General features: G+C 63.3%; 2 protein-coding genes across 2 annotated transcripts in view; both read left to right on the forward strand.

The window, feature by feature from the left end:
• Positions 1 to 366: 366 nt before the first annotated feature.
• KCNH4 (potassium voltage-gated channel subfamily H member 4) lies at positions 367 to 11,799 on the forward strand. Its single transcript, XM_062017991.1, is given in 17 exon segments — positions 367 to 442; positions 3,227 to 3,460; positions 3,567 to 3,698; positions 3,829 to 3,956; positions 4,917 to 5,160; positions 5,361 to 5,518; positions 6,888 to 7,095; positions 7,249 to 7,443; positions 7,712 to 7,911; positions 8,726 to 8,975; positions 9,079 to 9,387; positions 9,390 to 9,429; positions 10,276 to 10,348; positions 10,470 to 10,837; positions 10,966 to 11,072; positions 11,198 to 11,274; positions 11,344 to 11,799. Coding segments are annotated over 17 exon segments (3,255 nt in total).
• A 1,389-nt stretch (positions 11,800 to 13,188) lies between these two features.
• Positions 13,189 to 14,906, forward strand: part of RAB5C (RAB5C, member RAS oncogene family) — a 19,331-nt gene continuing 17,613 nt past the window's right edge. Inside the window, exon 1 of the mRNA XM_062019081.1 lies at positions 13,189 to 13,273. The gene's annotated coding sequence lies outside the window, so the exon portion shown is untranslated. The remainder of the gene's footprint in view (positions 13,274 to 14,906) is intronic.

Below are 14,906 nucleotides of genomic sequence, written 5' to 3' on the forward strand. Positions count from 1 at the left end.
GCGACCAGCATCCCGCAACGTTCACCCCCCCGGCACTCCGTGTCCTGCCGCTCCCGCAGCCCCTCTGGACCCCGAACACAACGATCCCTCCCCGTGCGGAGGAGATGCCCGGTGCGGCGGGTCCCGGCGGCACCAACCCGACGCTCCCCCGGGGAAACAGCGACCGGCTGCCGGGGCGGGTGGGTGCCGGTATCCACGGGTGGCGAGGCCCCTCCCGGAGCCGGCGGCGCGCAGGGCCCGGGGCGGAGCGGAGGCGGGGCGGGAGCCCGGTGCCGGGATCAGCCCGCGGCGGAGGGGCCGCACCGGCGGAGGGGCCCCGGGGCGGCGGAGCCCGGCCCAGCGGCGGGCGGGCGGCTCGGCGGGACCATGCCGGTGATGAAGGGGCTGCTGGCGCCGCAGAACACCTTCCTGGACACCATCGCCACCCGCTTCGATGGCACACGTAGGGTCGGCGCGGAGGGGAGGGTCAGGGGGCGGCGATGGGGAGCGGGTTCGGCTCGGTAGCGCAGCCCCCGCGGGTCGGCGGGACCCGGCCGTCGATGGTCTGTGCGCCGTCCTGGGGCTCTCGGGTGTCCGTGGGCGGGCTCGGTGCTGCCGTGCCCGCCGTGTCCCCCGGGTAGCCCCCGCGGCTCTGTCCGCGCTCCCGGGGCCGCAGCGGCCGCGCTCAGCACCAGGGACAGAGCCCCGAGCTCTGCGGGGACCCGCTGCTCGGCCCCGTCGGGGATGGGGAGGGGACACACACACTCGGCCCCGTCGGGGATGGGGAGGGGACACACACACTCGGCCCCGTCGGGGATGGGGAGGGGACACACACACTCGGCCCCGTCGGGGATGGGGAGGGGACACACACACTCGGCCCCGTCGGGGATGGGGAGGACACACACACACTCGGCCCCGTCGGGGATGGGGAGGGGACACACACACTCAGCCCCGTCGGGGATGGAGAGGGGGCACACACACTGCCCCGTCGGGGATGGGGAGGGTCGTGCTTGACCTCGCAGTGTGGCCGTAGGGCACAGCCCCCTCCCCGGGGCTACACGGGCCAGTCCGTCCCGAGAACTCCGTTAACAGCCCGCGTGCCTGGGGTTACATCCCTGGGAAGGGTGGGCACTGGTAGTGGTGTGTTTTGGCAGAGCAGGGGATCGGGGCCTGTGCTGTCCCATCGTTGCCTGTTCTGGGGCCACTTCCCACAGCTGGAGATGCTGATCTGTCCCTGGGAACTGGGATCCATCTCCATCTCCATGTACTGAGGCCAGGATGGATTAAAGCCCTGGCACGTTGCGGAAGGGATCATGCTGGGGTGCCACGTGTCAGCTCCTGGTGCTGCTGGCACCATACAGCCACCCAAGGACAGACTGTTTTGAGGGATCACCCCAGGCACCCCACAAATTACCTGGAGCAGGGGCTTCTCAAGCCATCTGCCCGCAAGGCTGGGAGGTACCAGCATGAAGATGGCACTGGAAGCCTGCAGACACCTCCCACAACACCATCAGGGCACCAGGAGCATCCCTGGGGCCATGTGTTGGCTTTGATGCTGGGCCGAGTCCTGCCCTGATGTGGCACAGAGCATCCCAGATGGCACAAAGGTGTCTTTTGCCCATAGGAGCTCTCTTTTGGGATGTTACCTCTGAGAGTGCAGTGAGTAATGAGGCAGGCAGCCCCCTGAGCCTTCCCAGCTCAGACCGAGGTGCACCTAGAGGTGCCAGGGAAGAGGCACATGTGCCTCATGCTGGTGAGTCTATGACTGTCGCTCCACAGGGGCAGAGGCTCCCTGGGCCTCTTCCGAGGAGAAACATCCTCAGGGGAGCTGCCTGCAACACCCTGCCTCAAAACCCTGGGAATTTGCCCCGGAGGGACAGGACGTGCTTCACAGCATCCTTCCTGCTGCTTCACCAACCCATCTCCCAGGCACTTTTAAACAGTGTCCGGCTTTGTGGTTTGATGTGTCTCTTATCGGCTTTATCTGCCATGGAGAGGGGCTTTAGCTGCACTGATATGCTGTGTGAGTTAACCCTGCCTCTCCCAGGCAGCCACTGCTTGCTGGACCCCAGGTGTGTCCATCCAGGCAAGCTGGCTACCCTGGCAGGAGGCTGCTGAGCCCCCCCAGGGCCGTATCCCCCTGGTCAGCAGAGCTGCTTCTGAATGAAAGCCCTTCCCCCCCCCCCCCCCCCCTTTTCTAATAACACATCCTGGACAACGCCTTAATCCTGGCTCCCCAGAGCCAAAATCTGGCCTTAGTCACAGCTTCGAGCTATTTTTGCTTCTCCAAGCTAATCCTGGGCTGAGCTGTGCTGTGGTGGCCCCGCTGCACCCCCATCTCACCAGGGCTGCCTGTGGCTGCCATCCCCTCCTCCCACAACCGCCTTTGCCCTTGTGCTGCCCGCGCTACCTTGGCATGGCTGTCACTGCATGGGTGCTGCAATCTGCTGTGGCCTCCTCTGGACCTGGGGGTGCAAAGGTGCTGGGCTGGGGAGGCTGGAGGCCGTGTTAGGGCTGGGGACACCCTGGCCTGCCCTTGCCAGGCACAAACACAGCCCACGTCAGCCACACACTCCACTTCCATGGCACCTTTTTGGCATAAAACTGTCTGTCCCCCTGGCACAGAGTCTGCAGCAAGGAGCTGATGTGCCCCAGGGGCTCTGGCTGAGGGGCTGTGGGGTCAAAGTGGCCATGCTGTGGCTGAACAGGGCATGGGGCTGGCAAGGGCTTTCCTCTGCCTATTGCCAGCTCCCTGCTGGGTCAGGAGTGATGCTGAGGAGGCTTTGTGGTGCTGTGACAAGGCAAGGATCAGCACCCTTGGTATGGGCCCTCAACTGTCTCCAGGCTCGTGGATTTTCTTCCTCTTGGTGGGTGCTGCTGAGGTGCCACAGCTGGAGCTGGAGATCTCAGCACCATGGGCTGGTGCCTCTGGGCTGGCACCATCCTGCTGGGTTGGCTGCTGCTCCCACTAAGCTGCCTGAGCCCTGGTGGAAGCGGCAGATGGCAAGGGGGAGGCATGAATGGCCTCACTTGCCATTGCCTCTCTGTTAATGAGAGCTGGATGCAGCCTCCTTCCCTTTCCAGTGCATGGGGCTGGGGTCCTGACTGGATCAGGGACGGCAGGGCAAGAGATGAGCGGGCTCTGGGAGCTTCTCGGAGGGACATGTGGGAAGCCAGGTGGTCTGGGCTCTCCTTTAGGCCCCCCAGGGTATCCCTGAGCCCTCAGGGTAGCTGCATCTCCTTTCAGACAGCAACTTCATCCTGGCCAACGCGCAGGTCCGCTGCGGCTTCCCCATCGTCTACTGCTCCGACGGCTTCTGCGACCTCACCGGCTTCGCCCGCACCGAGGTCATGCAGAAGAACTGCAGCTGCCGCTTCCTCTACGGGGCTGAGACCAGTGAGCCTGTCCTGCAGCGCATCGAGAAGGTGCTGGATGGCAGGCAGGAGTACCAGACCGAGGTCTGCTTCTACAAGAAGGGCGGTGAGTGGTGCATGGGGCTTGGCATCAGCCCTGGGCTGGCCCTGGAGGGAAGCTGCTGAGCAGCGAAGGGGCTGTCCTGCCTTCACCACACCTCTCTTCCATGCAGGAGCTGCTTTCTGGTGCCTGCTGGACATCATGCCCATCAAGAATGAGAAGGGGGAGGTGGTGCTCTTCCTCTTCTCCTTCAAGGATATCACAGAGAGCCGGGGCAGGAACCACCTGGGTGACAAGAAGGAGGGTGAGCTGTGGTTGTGGGATGGGGAAGCCATTCCAGGAGCGAAAGGGGGGGTTCCTGTAGCAGCCCCTGCTCTGTTGCACCAACAGTAGCACAGTGCTCTCACTAACCCAGCGTGTTTCGTCCACTGCAGAGAAGCAGAAGAGCAAGAGACCTGGGAGCAAACACCTGCGGGCAGCACGAAGGCAGGGCCGGACGGTGCTGCACCGGCTCAGCAGCCAGTTTGCCCGGAGGGACCACGGCGAGATGAAAATCAACCGTGTAAGGACCTGGAGGAGCTCTCAGCTTCACCTAGTGCCTCTGGGCTGGGGCTGTGAGTAGGCTGGCAGTGCTCCAGCTCTCCCAAGACCATCCCTGCTGCACAGACTGATGCTTTTCCCATGCACACACCTCACTGGCCTCCCCAGGCACCGAAACACCCTCCATCCCTGGCAGCCCTGCAAATGTGGTTCATTGGCACCAGCGCAGAGCGTTCTGTGGGGAGAACAGACCTTCTGGCAGCTCTCTTAGGGCTATGCCTCTCCTCACACATTCCCTGTCAGGCAAACTCAGCTGCAGGCTGGGAGCACAGCCATGCTGGCCCTGGGGAACGCCGCTACCTTCTGTGGCAGCCATGGGCGTGCGAGCAGCAGGGCTTCCAGCAGCAGCAGGGACTGGTGCCACCCCTGTGCCAGCCCATTCCTGTGGCTGCAGTGCCCCAGCATAGAGTCCCCAGGAAGGAGGCAAGTGGGGCTGCAGATGTGGTGCCGTGATGGGGATCTGACACCAGCCAATAGTGGCCTGGGGCCCAGAGCTGGTAGAAAAGTGTTTCAGTGTGCCAGCCTTGAATTCGGGGAGCTTGGGTGGATGGATCCAGATCTTCCTGGTCCAGGCTGGGCTTTTGCTATCCACCAGCAGCTCTGTGTCCCTGCAAGGAGACGGGATGCTGGGGCTGACTGTGCCCTGGCACGTGAATTGGCACCTGAGATGGTTCTGGGCAGCAGGTGGCAGTGCCAGTGTATGGCTGTTAATAGCATTAGCATAGTGTTAGTTCATCATCAGGCATTCTGTGCCCATCTCAGGGTGACCTCGGTGCAGCGCACTGGTGAGGTCCATGTGACATCAGGGGGTGGCAGCCAGGCTGGCAGGACCCAGGAGGAGAGGGGGCTGTGGTGGCCTCCACTCCTTCTGCAGGATGGCCACTGCAACATCCGCATGCCACTCTGCCTCTTGCTCCCTCAGAACGTGTTTGAGAACAAGCCGTCCATCCCTGAGTACAAAGTGGCCTCGGTGCAGAAGTCCCGCTTCATCCTGCTCCACTACAGCATCTTCAAGGCCCTCTGGGACTGGCTGATCCTCCTGGCCACCTTCTACGTGGCCATCACCGTCCCCTACAACGTCTGCTTCACGGGCACAGAGGACAGCCTCTCTGCTGCCCGCAGCACCATCGTCAGTGACATCGCCGTGGAGATGCTCTTCATCCTGGGTAGGTCCTTGCACGGGGCTGAGCACCCACCTGGGATGGGGACAGGGAAGGGGACACGGCAGGGCAAGGAGGAGTGGTGATGGGCAGGGAAGCTGCCACTGCTGCTGGTGCCAAGCACCCCCAGGAGCAGGACCCAGGCTGGCCCAGCTCCCCAGGCTGCAGCAGGGATGGTGAGGGCTGCTCCTGCTCCCCTGGAGCAGACATCATCCTCAATTTCCGGACGACGTACGTGAGCCAGTCGGGACAAGTGGTGTATGACCCCCGCTCCATCTGCATCCATTACGTAGCCACCTGGTTCTTCGTGGACCTGATTGCTGCTCTGCCCTTCGATCTGCTCTACGTCTTCAATGTGACGGTGGTGAGCGATGCGGGAGAGGGGCAGTGGAGGGGGTGATGCAGCTCCTCTTCACGGGGATCTGTGGGAGCAGCATGGGCAGTTAGGGGAAGCAGTGATGGCAGCTACAGCGGGAAGCCTCCCACACATCTTAATTTAACCAGAGGCTGCCATGGCACTGCTCCAGGAGTGTCAAGTGGGTGCCCACCCTGCACCCAGCATCCCTGTGCTCGTGCAGGGGTACAGAGCAGCTCTGTATCTGCATGACAATGCCTTGTGCACACACACACACACACACACACACTGGGGCAGTGAGGGACACTGGCATGTTGCCTGCTCTGGTAGGGGGCTGACCACCCATGCAGGCAGACGAAACACATGCTGGTGATGAATGCAGGACCCAGCCTGAGCCTCCTCGGGCTCTTGAGGGGTCCTGGAGCACCCACGGTGGGTGTGATGGGCTGTGCCAGTGGCACTGGCTCCTTCCCAGCCTCTGCTGATGAGGCAGCAAGGGGAGGAAAGAGGCAAGTGCAGAGGTGGTCATGATGCTGATTAGAGGCAGAGCAGCATGTGGGGAGGACAAGGGCATTTGGGGCTGGAACTGCCCCCTTGAGCCAAAGATGGCTCTGCTCACACCCTGGCAGTGCTGCTGGCAGGTAAACAAGCATGGCTGAGTCAGGGGCGTGTTCCTGAGGCTGCAGGGGCCCATTGCTGCCTCTGCTGGGACTGGGTAAGCTGGAGGCACACAGCTGTGGCTGGCAGGACAGGCTGCCCTGGCAGGGAGCCTCCAGGCAGTGGAGACTGGAACAGAGCTGAGCCACCTGTGGAGCAGCTCTGTCCTGGCCCACCTCAGCGGGGTCTGTCTTTGGCTACAGCCTTGGGCTTCTGCATGGTGCCCAGTGCAGCACTGGCAGGAGACAGAAGGATGAGACTTGGGTGAGGTGGGAGTCCCTCGGTGTCCAAACCCACCTGCCTAAGCAAGGGCATCTCTGGCTCCTTTTGCCCAGGATCTCTGCAGGCATGTGGCACAGCATCTTGCTGAGACTTCCCCTTGCCAATTAGATTAGACAGGCTTTCTGCCAGCACAGCTTCACCAAACGCAGCCTCTGATAGCAAAGCCACTGCTGCCTGCTCCCCTTCCCTCCAGCCACCTCCCTGCCCCTCTCCAGCACCCCCAAATCTCCTCGGGGTGTTTGGAAGCTCTGGCAAGCTGTGACCCCAGTTGTGATGGAAGGCTGCTTGGCGGATGAGCTCTTCCCAGCTGGCCCTGTAGCCCCTCGACCCTGCAGCGAAACATCCCTGCCTTGGTGGGACACGGGGTGGGGAGGGTCCCTTCTCTTCCCACCCCTTGCTTGCAGCTCCGCTGGGTTCACCCCGCTGCCCCGCTCCCCAGACCTCGCTGGTTCACCTGCTGAAGACGGTGCGGCTGCTGCGGCTGCTGCGGCTGCTGCAGAAGCTGGACCGGTACTCGCAGTACAGCGCCATGGTGCTCACCCTGCTCATGTCCATGTTCGCGCTGCTGGCTCACTGGATGGCCTGCATCTGGTACGTCATCGGCCGCAAGGAGATGGAGAGCAACGACCCACACACCTGGGACATCGGTGAGCAAGGGCCACGTGGGCTGCTCGGGGTGCCTGGCTCCCCACCTCCAGCTGCGTGCCCTCCACTGGCTCCAAGTGAGGCTGTGGTGGGGACTGGAGTGGGCACCAGGACCCTTGGTGAGTGCAAATCACCGCCCTGGCTGTGCTTGGCAGGCTGGTTGCATGAGCTGGGCAAGAGGCTGGAGGCTCCCTACATCAACAACTCAGTGGGAGGCCCCTCCATCCGCAGCGCCTACATCGCCTCCCTCTACTTCACCCTCAGCAGCCTGACCAGCGTGGGCTTTGGCAACGTCTGCGCCAACACCGACACCGAGAAGATCTTCTCCATCTGCACTATGCTGATTGGGGGTGAGGTGGGGAGCGGGGCAGGCTTGGGTGGGCTTCATCCCCAGCTCTTGGAGCACCAGGGGAGGTAGATACTCAGGCAGAGCAGAGCACTGAGGGGGAGGCGATGAACACATGTGCCCTGTGGCACAGCCCTGGGGCTGAGGTTAGGGGTGAAGCCATCCAGGTTGCACGCACGTTGCTGGCAGAGACACTTGTTGAGCCCCTGTACACCACAGCCCCCATGCACCCAGCCCTTGGGCAGGTCTGACGCTGCCCTCCCGGCCCCCAGCGCTGATGCACGCCGTCGTCTTCGGCAACGTCACGGCCATCATCCAGCGCATGTACTCGCGCCGCTCGCTCTACCACACGCGCATGAAGGACCTCAAGGACTTCATCCGCGTCCACCGCCTGCCCCAGCAGCTCAAGCAGAGGATGCTGGAGTACTTCCAGACCACCTGGTCGGTGAACAACGGCATTGACACTAACGAGGTAGGAGCTGTTGACAGGGTTGGGCCAGTCCCACTGTAGCCCCCTGTGCTGCACCCATCATGGGGGAGATGGGGCTGGGAGGGCAGGCTATGAGAGGACAAGTGTGAGTGTGCGTGTGTACAAGTGTGTGCAGATGTGCACACATCTGTCAAGTGTCTGGGGCACAAGTCTTCTGAGGAGCAGCTGAGGAAACTGGGGGTGTTTAGCCTAGAGAAAAGGGGGCTGAGACCTGGTCACTCTCTACAACTACCTGAAACAGGGTTGTGGTAAGGTGGGGTTTGTTTCTTCTCTCCAGTAATGAATGACAGAACAAGAGGAAACAGACTCAGGTTGCCCCAGGGGAGGTTGAGGTTGGAGCTGAGGCAGAACTGTTTCCCTGAGAGGGGTGTCAGCCCCTGTGCCAGGCTGCCCAGGGAGCTGGGGGAGTGCCCAGCCCTGGAGGGATCCCAAAGCTGTGGAGCTGAAGTGCTGAGGCTATGGGTTAGTGATGGGCTGGGCAGGGGGAGGGCAGGGCTGGGACTGCAGGAGCTTAAGGGACTTTTCCAACTGTAATGATTCTATGGTTCTGTGCTCTGTTGGCAGAGCTGTGTGCCAGGTGTGGGGCAGGTTCCTACCAAGGCAGTGGAGCAGAGTCAGCCTTCACTATGGCCAGGGCTGTCCCCCCTCTGGCATCCAGGACTGCTGGGCTCTGCCGAGGCAGCCAGAGCAGCAGTGCAGTGAGATGCTCCATGCTGGGAGGCCAATCTGTCCCCCTGGGGCTGTCAGGCTGCACATTGCCATCCTCACCCCAGCACCTTGACCCCGCTCTCCCTAGCTGCTGCATGACTTCCCTGACGAGCTGCGGGCAGACGTGGCCATGCACCTCAACAAGGACATCCTGCAGCTGCCTGTCTTCGAGACAGCCAGCCGGGGCTGCCTCCGCTCCCTCTCCCTCCACATCAAGACCTCCTTCTGTGCCCCTGGGGAGTATCTGCTGCGCCAGGGCGATGCGCTGCAGGCCAACTACTTCGTCTGCTCCGGCTCCCTCGAGGTGCTGAAGGACGACGTGGTCCTGGCCATCCTGGGTGAGGGCAGGTGGTGTAGGCTTTCCCCTGGCCCCTTCTGCTGCCTGGCTGGGTGAGGGGCTGGGGGCTCACACCTCTCGCCCATGCTGGTGCCTCCCTGCAGGCAAAGGGGATTTGATTGGAGCCGACCTGTGCAGCACGGACCAGGTGATCAAGAGCAACGCGGACGTGAAGGCTCTGACCTACTGCGACCTGCAGTACATCGGGCTGCGGGGGCTCTGCGAGGTGCTGCAGCTCTACCCTGAGTACGCCAGCAAGTTCACGCTGGACATCCACCAGGACCTGACCTTCAACCTGCGGGAGGGCAGCGAGATGGAGGTGGGTGCATGTCCTCCCTCGCAGGATCCTTCCCATCCTCCTGGCCCTGCAGACCAGAGCAGGGCTGGGGCTGCTTGTTCCCTGGGAGTTTGTTCTGTGCTCATGGTCCCCAGGCTTTGAGGCTACAGTGGGGGCTGTGTCTGTGCACCCCTCTTCCTCCCCCAGCCATGCAGGTAGTTCCCCATCCTGGCTCCTCTCGGCTCAGGAATTTGTTAGTTCCCATCCTGGGGAGCTGGAAGCAAAAAGCATTTGCAATGCAGGAGGCTGAGGTGGATGGAAGGCCTGGAAATAGGGGTAGTGGGGACTTGGGGGACAGGCAGCCAGGCCACAGTCCCCCAGTGTGCAGGAGGCAGCACTGGGGGCTGCTGGGTTTAGTCACACTGATGACACTGGCAGTCGTGGAGATGTTCTGCTGCAGAAACAGCTCTGCAGCGCATTTTCTCCCTCCTCTGCTGCTGACTCTGTACTGGAGTGGCCAGGGGCTCCTCCAGAGCATCTCCCCCCCAGTACCCCCCACCCCTAGGCACTGTCAGGAGGTTGCTCTCTATCCCAGATTGCCCTATCAAAACCCAACGTGTCCATTGCCCAGGAGAGGTATAAAGAAATGAAGGGTGGAGGATGCAAACGGAGCTTGCCATGTCTCATAGCAGCCTTCTGCACCCTCCACTGGCTGGCAGCATGCTCCCAGGGGAGATGACTCTCTGATGGCTGAGCTGGGGCTGAGATGCAGCCTTGGCTCCTGCTTGGACCACACAAGCTGAGGTCAGGCAGCTGATCAGTGTCACAACAGCAGCAGAGGAAGGAGAGGGGGCGAGGGGCTGCAGAGGCCATTGCTGGGGCTGACAGGGACAGTGCTGATGCATTGGGGCTGCGAGAGGTTCGGTGGTCCAGGGGAGCACTGAGAGGCCAAGAAGGTGGGCACATGCCCAGCACCGTGTCAGCCTGCAGCCGGTCCCCATGGAGCTGTGCAGGGACCATGGAGCTGGTGCTGTCTGCTCTCCCTGCAGGGGCTCTGCCGATACTCCCGGTCCCCGCGGCTGTCGCAAGCATCGCAGGTTTGTGCCGCGCTGGGGGAGGGCAAGGGGAGGGACTGGGCAGGATTGGCCATGCCTGGGGCCATGTCATCTCCCCTGTGTGCGCATCAGCCCTGACCTCCCTCCCTGTGACCGCCTGCAGCCTCGTCAGGAGAGCGGTGCTGCCCCAGAGAAGCCCCTTCCCTCCATCCTGGAGGATGAGGAGGAGCCTGATGAAGTCTTCCAGCGCTCACCCACCACCATCACCCGCCATAAACTGCTGCTGCCCCAGCTGAGCAGCCCAGCACGCCGTGGCTCCCTCAGCAGCCTCTTGGGTGACGAGCTGTGCCAGATCTCAGCCCTGCAGCGCAACTGCCGCTCCCCTGCCCGCTGCAGCCGGGGCCGCAGCCCCTCTCCGCGGTGTCGGAGGGACCCCCGGCTCCCCGAGCAGGAGGGCAGCAGGGGCAGGAGGCTGCCCAAGCTCCTCATCCCCTCCCTGCATTCATATGGACCCCCAGATCTCAGCCCCAGGTAAGACTGGAGCATGCTGGTGGCTTGTCCTGCTCCTGTGGGTTTGTGCCATGGGAGGTCACTGGGGAATGGTAGCAGAGGGGTGAGGGGGTGATAAGGGCCAGCACTCACCCGTCTCCCTGCCCTAGAGTCGTGGATGGGATTGAAGACAATGGGAGGACATCAGAACCACAAGCCTTCACCTTCAATGTGGATCCCCCACTGCAGAGTGCAGCAAGGGACTCCCCCACATCAGGTACCTCAGGGGCACCCCTCCATGTCATTTACCTCAAGGGACCCCCCCCCCACATCAGGAGCACTGGCCACGGGGCTGGGGGTGCTCAGGGAACCCTCTGCTACTGGCCACTTCTTCCCTGGCAGGGACTGATACAGGCAGCCCAGGCCTGGCCATGGAAGCAGAGGAGATCAAGCAGAACATCAAAAGGCTCAACCAAGAGGTGTGTCTCAGGCCAGGGGGCTCAGCCAGGGGCATCCGCCGGTGCTCACCGCTCTCCCTCCCCTTCCAGATTAACCACCTCAACCAGGAGGTTTCCCACCTGAGCCGGGAGCTGCAGCGCATGATGGAGCTGCTGCAGGGCAGCCTGGGCATCCCGCAGCTCCCTCTCTGCCCTCTGGCCACCTCATCACACCCCCAGCCCTCACCACCCTCTGCTTCCGTGCCCCCCTCGCCCCCTCCCGTGCCCCCCAGCTCCCTCAGCTCCCCCTGCGCCAGCCCCAGGGCCAAATGCTGCCCTGTCCGCAGCCGCTCAGCCCACGCTGCCGCCAGCTCCTCCGCGCACCCCTGGGTGGGTGCCGAGGGGCCGTGCCCACCCTGGAGGAACACCCCGAGCCCTGATCCCCGCCAGGCTTCGGACTCGCAGCCCTTCTCGCTGCCGCCTCGCTCTACCCACTCCTTCCCCGGCTGCTCAGCCGGCGGTTGGCCCCGCGCCCAGCCACGATCCGGCTCCTCCAGCTCCCACTGACCGCACGGGCACCGGGCTGGCTGCGGGGACCACTCGCCCCGGGGTGCCCTCGCCCGCTGCTCTGCTCTGCCGTCCCTGCTGCCCGGGACAACGTCAGCTCTGGCCTCGCCGGGGTCACCGGCTCCGACACCGCCAGCCCGAGACCCCCGGGACAGCGGCGGGAGTCGGCTCGCACCCACCACCCAGCTCCCCCAGGAGCACCCCAGGGAGCAGCCCTCGCCCGGCCCGACGCCAGCAGCGATTTTGATACCATTTTATACTTTTTGCCCAAGCTTTTTGACAACGAGACTGGGCTCCATCAGCTCTCCTCCCGGGACCACCCCCCGGGACTCGCGGGACTCCCCTTCGGAGGTTCGACGAGAGTCTCCGGGAGGAGGGTTCGGTGGGAGTCTCCGGGGATGGGGGTCGGTGGGAGTCTCGGGGATGGGGGTCATTGGGAGTCTCCAGGGATGGGGGTCATTGGGAGTCTCCAGGGATGGGGTCGGTGGGAGTCTCGGGGATGGGGGTGGGTGGGAGTCTCGGGGATGGGGGTGGGTGGGAGTCTCCGGGGATGGGCTCGGTGAGAGTCTCTGGGGATGGGGGTCTGTGGGAGTCTCCGGGAAGGGGTCGGTGGGAGTCTCCAGGGATGGGGGTCGGTGAGAGTCTCCGGGAAGGGAGGCGGTGGGGGTCTCCGGGGATGGGCTCGGTGGGAGTTTCCAGGGATGGGGGTGGATGGGAGTCTCTGGGAAGGGGCTCGCTGAGAGTCTCCGGGGATGGGCTCGGTGGGAGTCTCCGGGGATAGAGGTCGGTGGGAGTCTCCGGGGATAGAGGTCGGTGGGAGTCTCCGGGGATGGGGATCGGTGTGAGTCTCTGGGAGGGGGCTCGGTGAGAGTCTCCGGGGATGGGGGTCATTGGGAGTCTCCGGGGATGGGGCTTGGTGTGAGTCTCTGGTGCGTGGGGTCTCTGGTGCGTGGGGTCTCTGGTGTGTGGGGTCTCTGGTGCGTGGGGTCTCTGGTGTGTGGGGTGTCCGGGGGAGGAGCAGGAGGCAGCGCGGGGGGTGTCGCGGCCGCTCCTGCCCGGCTCCGCGGTGCCGGCTCTCCGGGGGCTGTCGTTCGTGCCGCTCCTCTCCCACCCCGACGGGAAATAAAGGCTCTATTTTTCCAGCCGCGGCTCGGAGTGAGTCTGTGCCCGGGGTCCCCGCTCGCCCCCGCGCCGGGACCCCCCGTTTCCCGGATCCCCCCTTTCCACTCCCCCCCGGACTACAACTCCCATCACCCCCCGCGCGACGCCACCCTCCCCGTGCTCTTACGTCACGCCGCTCGGCTCACGTGGGGCGGGGGCGGGGACAAGGTGATTGGCAGGTGGCGCTGCCCGTGGCCGGCGGGTTGCGAGCGGAAGGGGCGGGAGGATCCGGAAGCGGAACGGGTAAAGGCGGAAGTGAGGGCCGGGGCCTGCGAGATTCACCTGCGGAGGGGGGGGAGCGGCGCTCCGGGCGGTGAGTGCGGCCGGGCGCGGGGGAGGCCGCTCGGCACTGCCCGCACCGCCGCGGCGGCACCCGCAGCGGGCTGCGGGCCCTCGGGGCTCGGCGTCGGGCTTCACCGGGCGCGGGAGCCGCAGCCCCGGCTTCCCCGGGAGCCCGGCTGGGCAATGGCGGCGGGATCCCGGCGCTGTGGGAGCAGAGCCGCGGCTCCGAGCCGAGGCCGCCGCGTCCCGGCTGCGCCGACGGGCTGCGTGAGCTGGGGAGGGGCGGGGGGGCTCCGGCCGCCGCGGCTGTTGGAAGGAACGCCCCCCCCCCCCCCACCCGCACGCCGCCGTTCCGCCGCCGAGGATCCCGGGCCCCGCCACGCTGCACCGGCGGCTGCGGGGGCCGGAGCGGTGTGCTTCGATCTCGGGGCGAGCCGGGAAGGGGAGCTGTGCGGTAGGGGAGAGAGGAGCGTCGAGGGTGGGCACCTCCGGCTCGCGAGTGCAGGGAGTCCCGGGTTTGGCCCAACTTCGGGCTCCTTGCTTTGGTGGGAAAGTAGGAAGGGACTCATCCGGCAGCCAGTGCCCCCATCTGGTGCGCTGGGCCTGCCCGAGTGCAGCTTCCCGGCTGCTTTGTCCCTTTTGCAACGATGACTAAAGTTGATTGGAGTTTGGGGAAGGTGTGGCACCGGTAAGGACAGAAGTGGTGTGATGTTCGGTATCTAGTCAGCTGCTGAGGTGGGAATAGAAACTCCACATGTCTGAAAGCCTGGCTGAGTTCCTGAGCAGAGAAGTGATGAAATGAAGGATGTGACTGCTGAAAATAGGTTCTGGTGAAATGGAGACTCTTCTGGATTGCTGGTGACAGACATGGCCCCCTCTGTGCCTTGAGTGGCACTTGTGAAGCAGAAGGTGAAATGGAGACTCTTCTGGATTGCTGGTGACAGACATGGCCCCCTCTGTGCCTTGAGTGGCACTTGTGAAGCAGAAGGTGTTTGTGCTGGGGGCTCTGGGGGGACTGCAAGCAAGTTTTGTAGCTTGTGTGGCAGGAGACTCAGATGTGCTCAGGTGCAAAGGCCACCTCTGGGTCCTCAGCCCAAGGTGTGAGAGCTGGATGGAGCTGTTCTGGCAAAGCCTAATAGTGCTAATGGAAGGTTTGTTGTGTTAAATCCTCTGGAAGCTGCTCCAACCTTATTCCTGCTAAGGCTGGAGGTGCTGCTGAAGCTCCTGGTGCTGAGTGGGAGCTGTGCCTGCTGTTGCTGCTCTTTGCTCACAAACTGTGGCTCCTGCTCTGCCACTGAGACCAAATACAGCACTGACCCCATCTGAGCTGACCTTTAGCTTGTTGCTTTCGTCTGTGGCTGTCAGAGTTCTGACCTTGACTGTTTTGAAGCGTGGAAGGAAAGCAGAGGGAAGAGAGGACACAGAGGTACTATTTTAAGTCTGATGTGGAACAACTTGGCATCTACTATTCTTAGCTTTTTGTGTGGTGGGTCAAACATATATTTGAGCTGCCCTGCTTCTAGCATGACATCAATTCTGCTTTGCACTCCTGAGCCTCCTCTGACAACAGCACTCAAGCTTCCACCAAAAAAAGGAAGATCCTTCTGGTTCATGTTGGCTGGTTGTGCCATGCTGCCTAAACCAACTCTCTTAGGCTATCCCAA

Source organism: Colius striatus, chromosome Z, assembly GCF_028858725.1.
Source record: "Colius striatus isolate bColStr4 chromosome Z, bColStr4.1.hap1, whole genome shotgun sequence".
In the NCBI taxonomy this organism is placed as follows: Eukaryota; Metazoa; Chordata; class Aves; order Coliiformes; family Coliidae; genus Colius; species Colius striatus.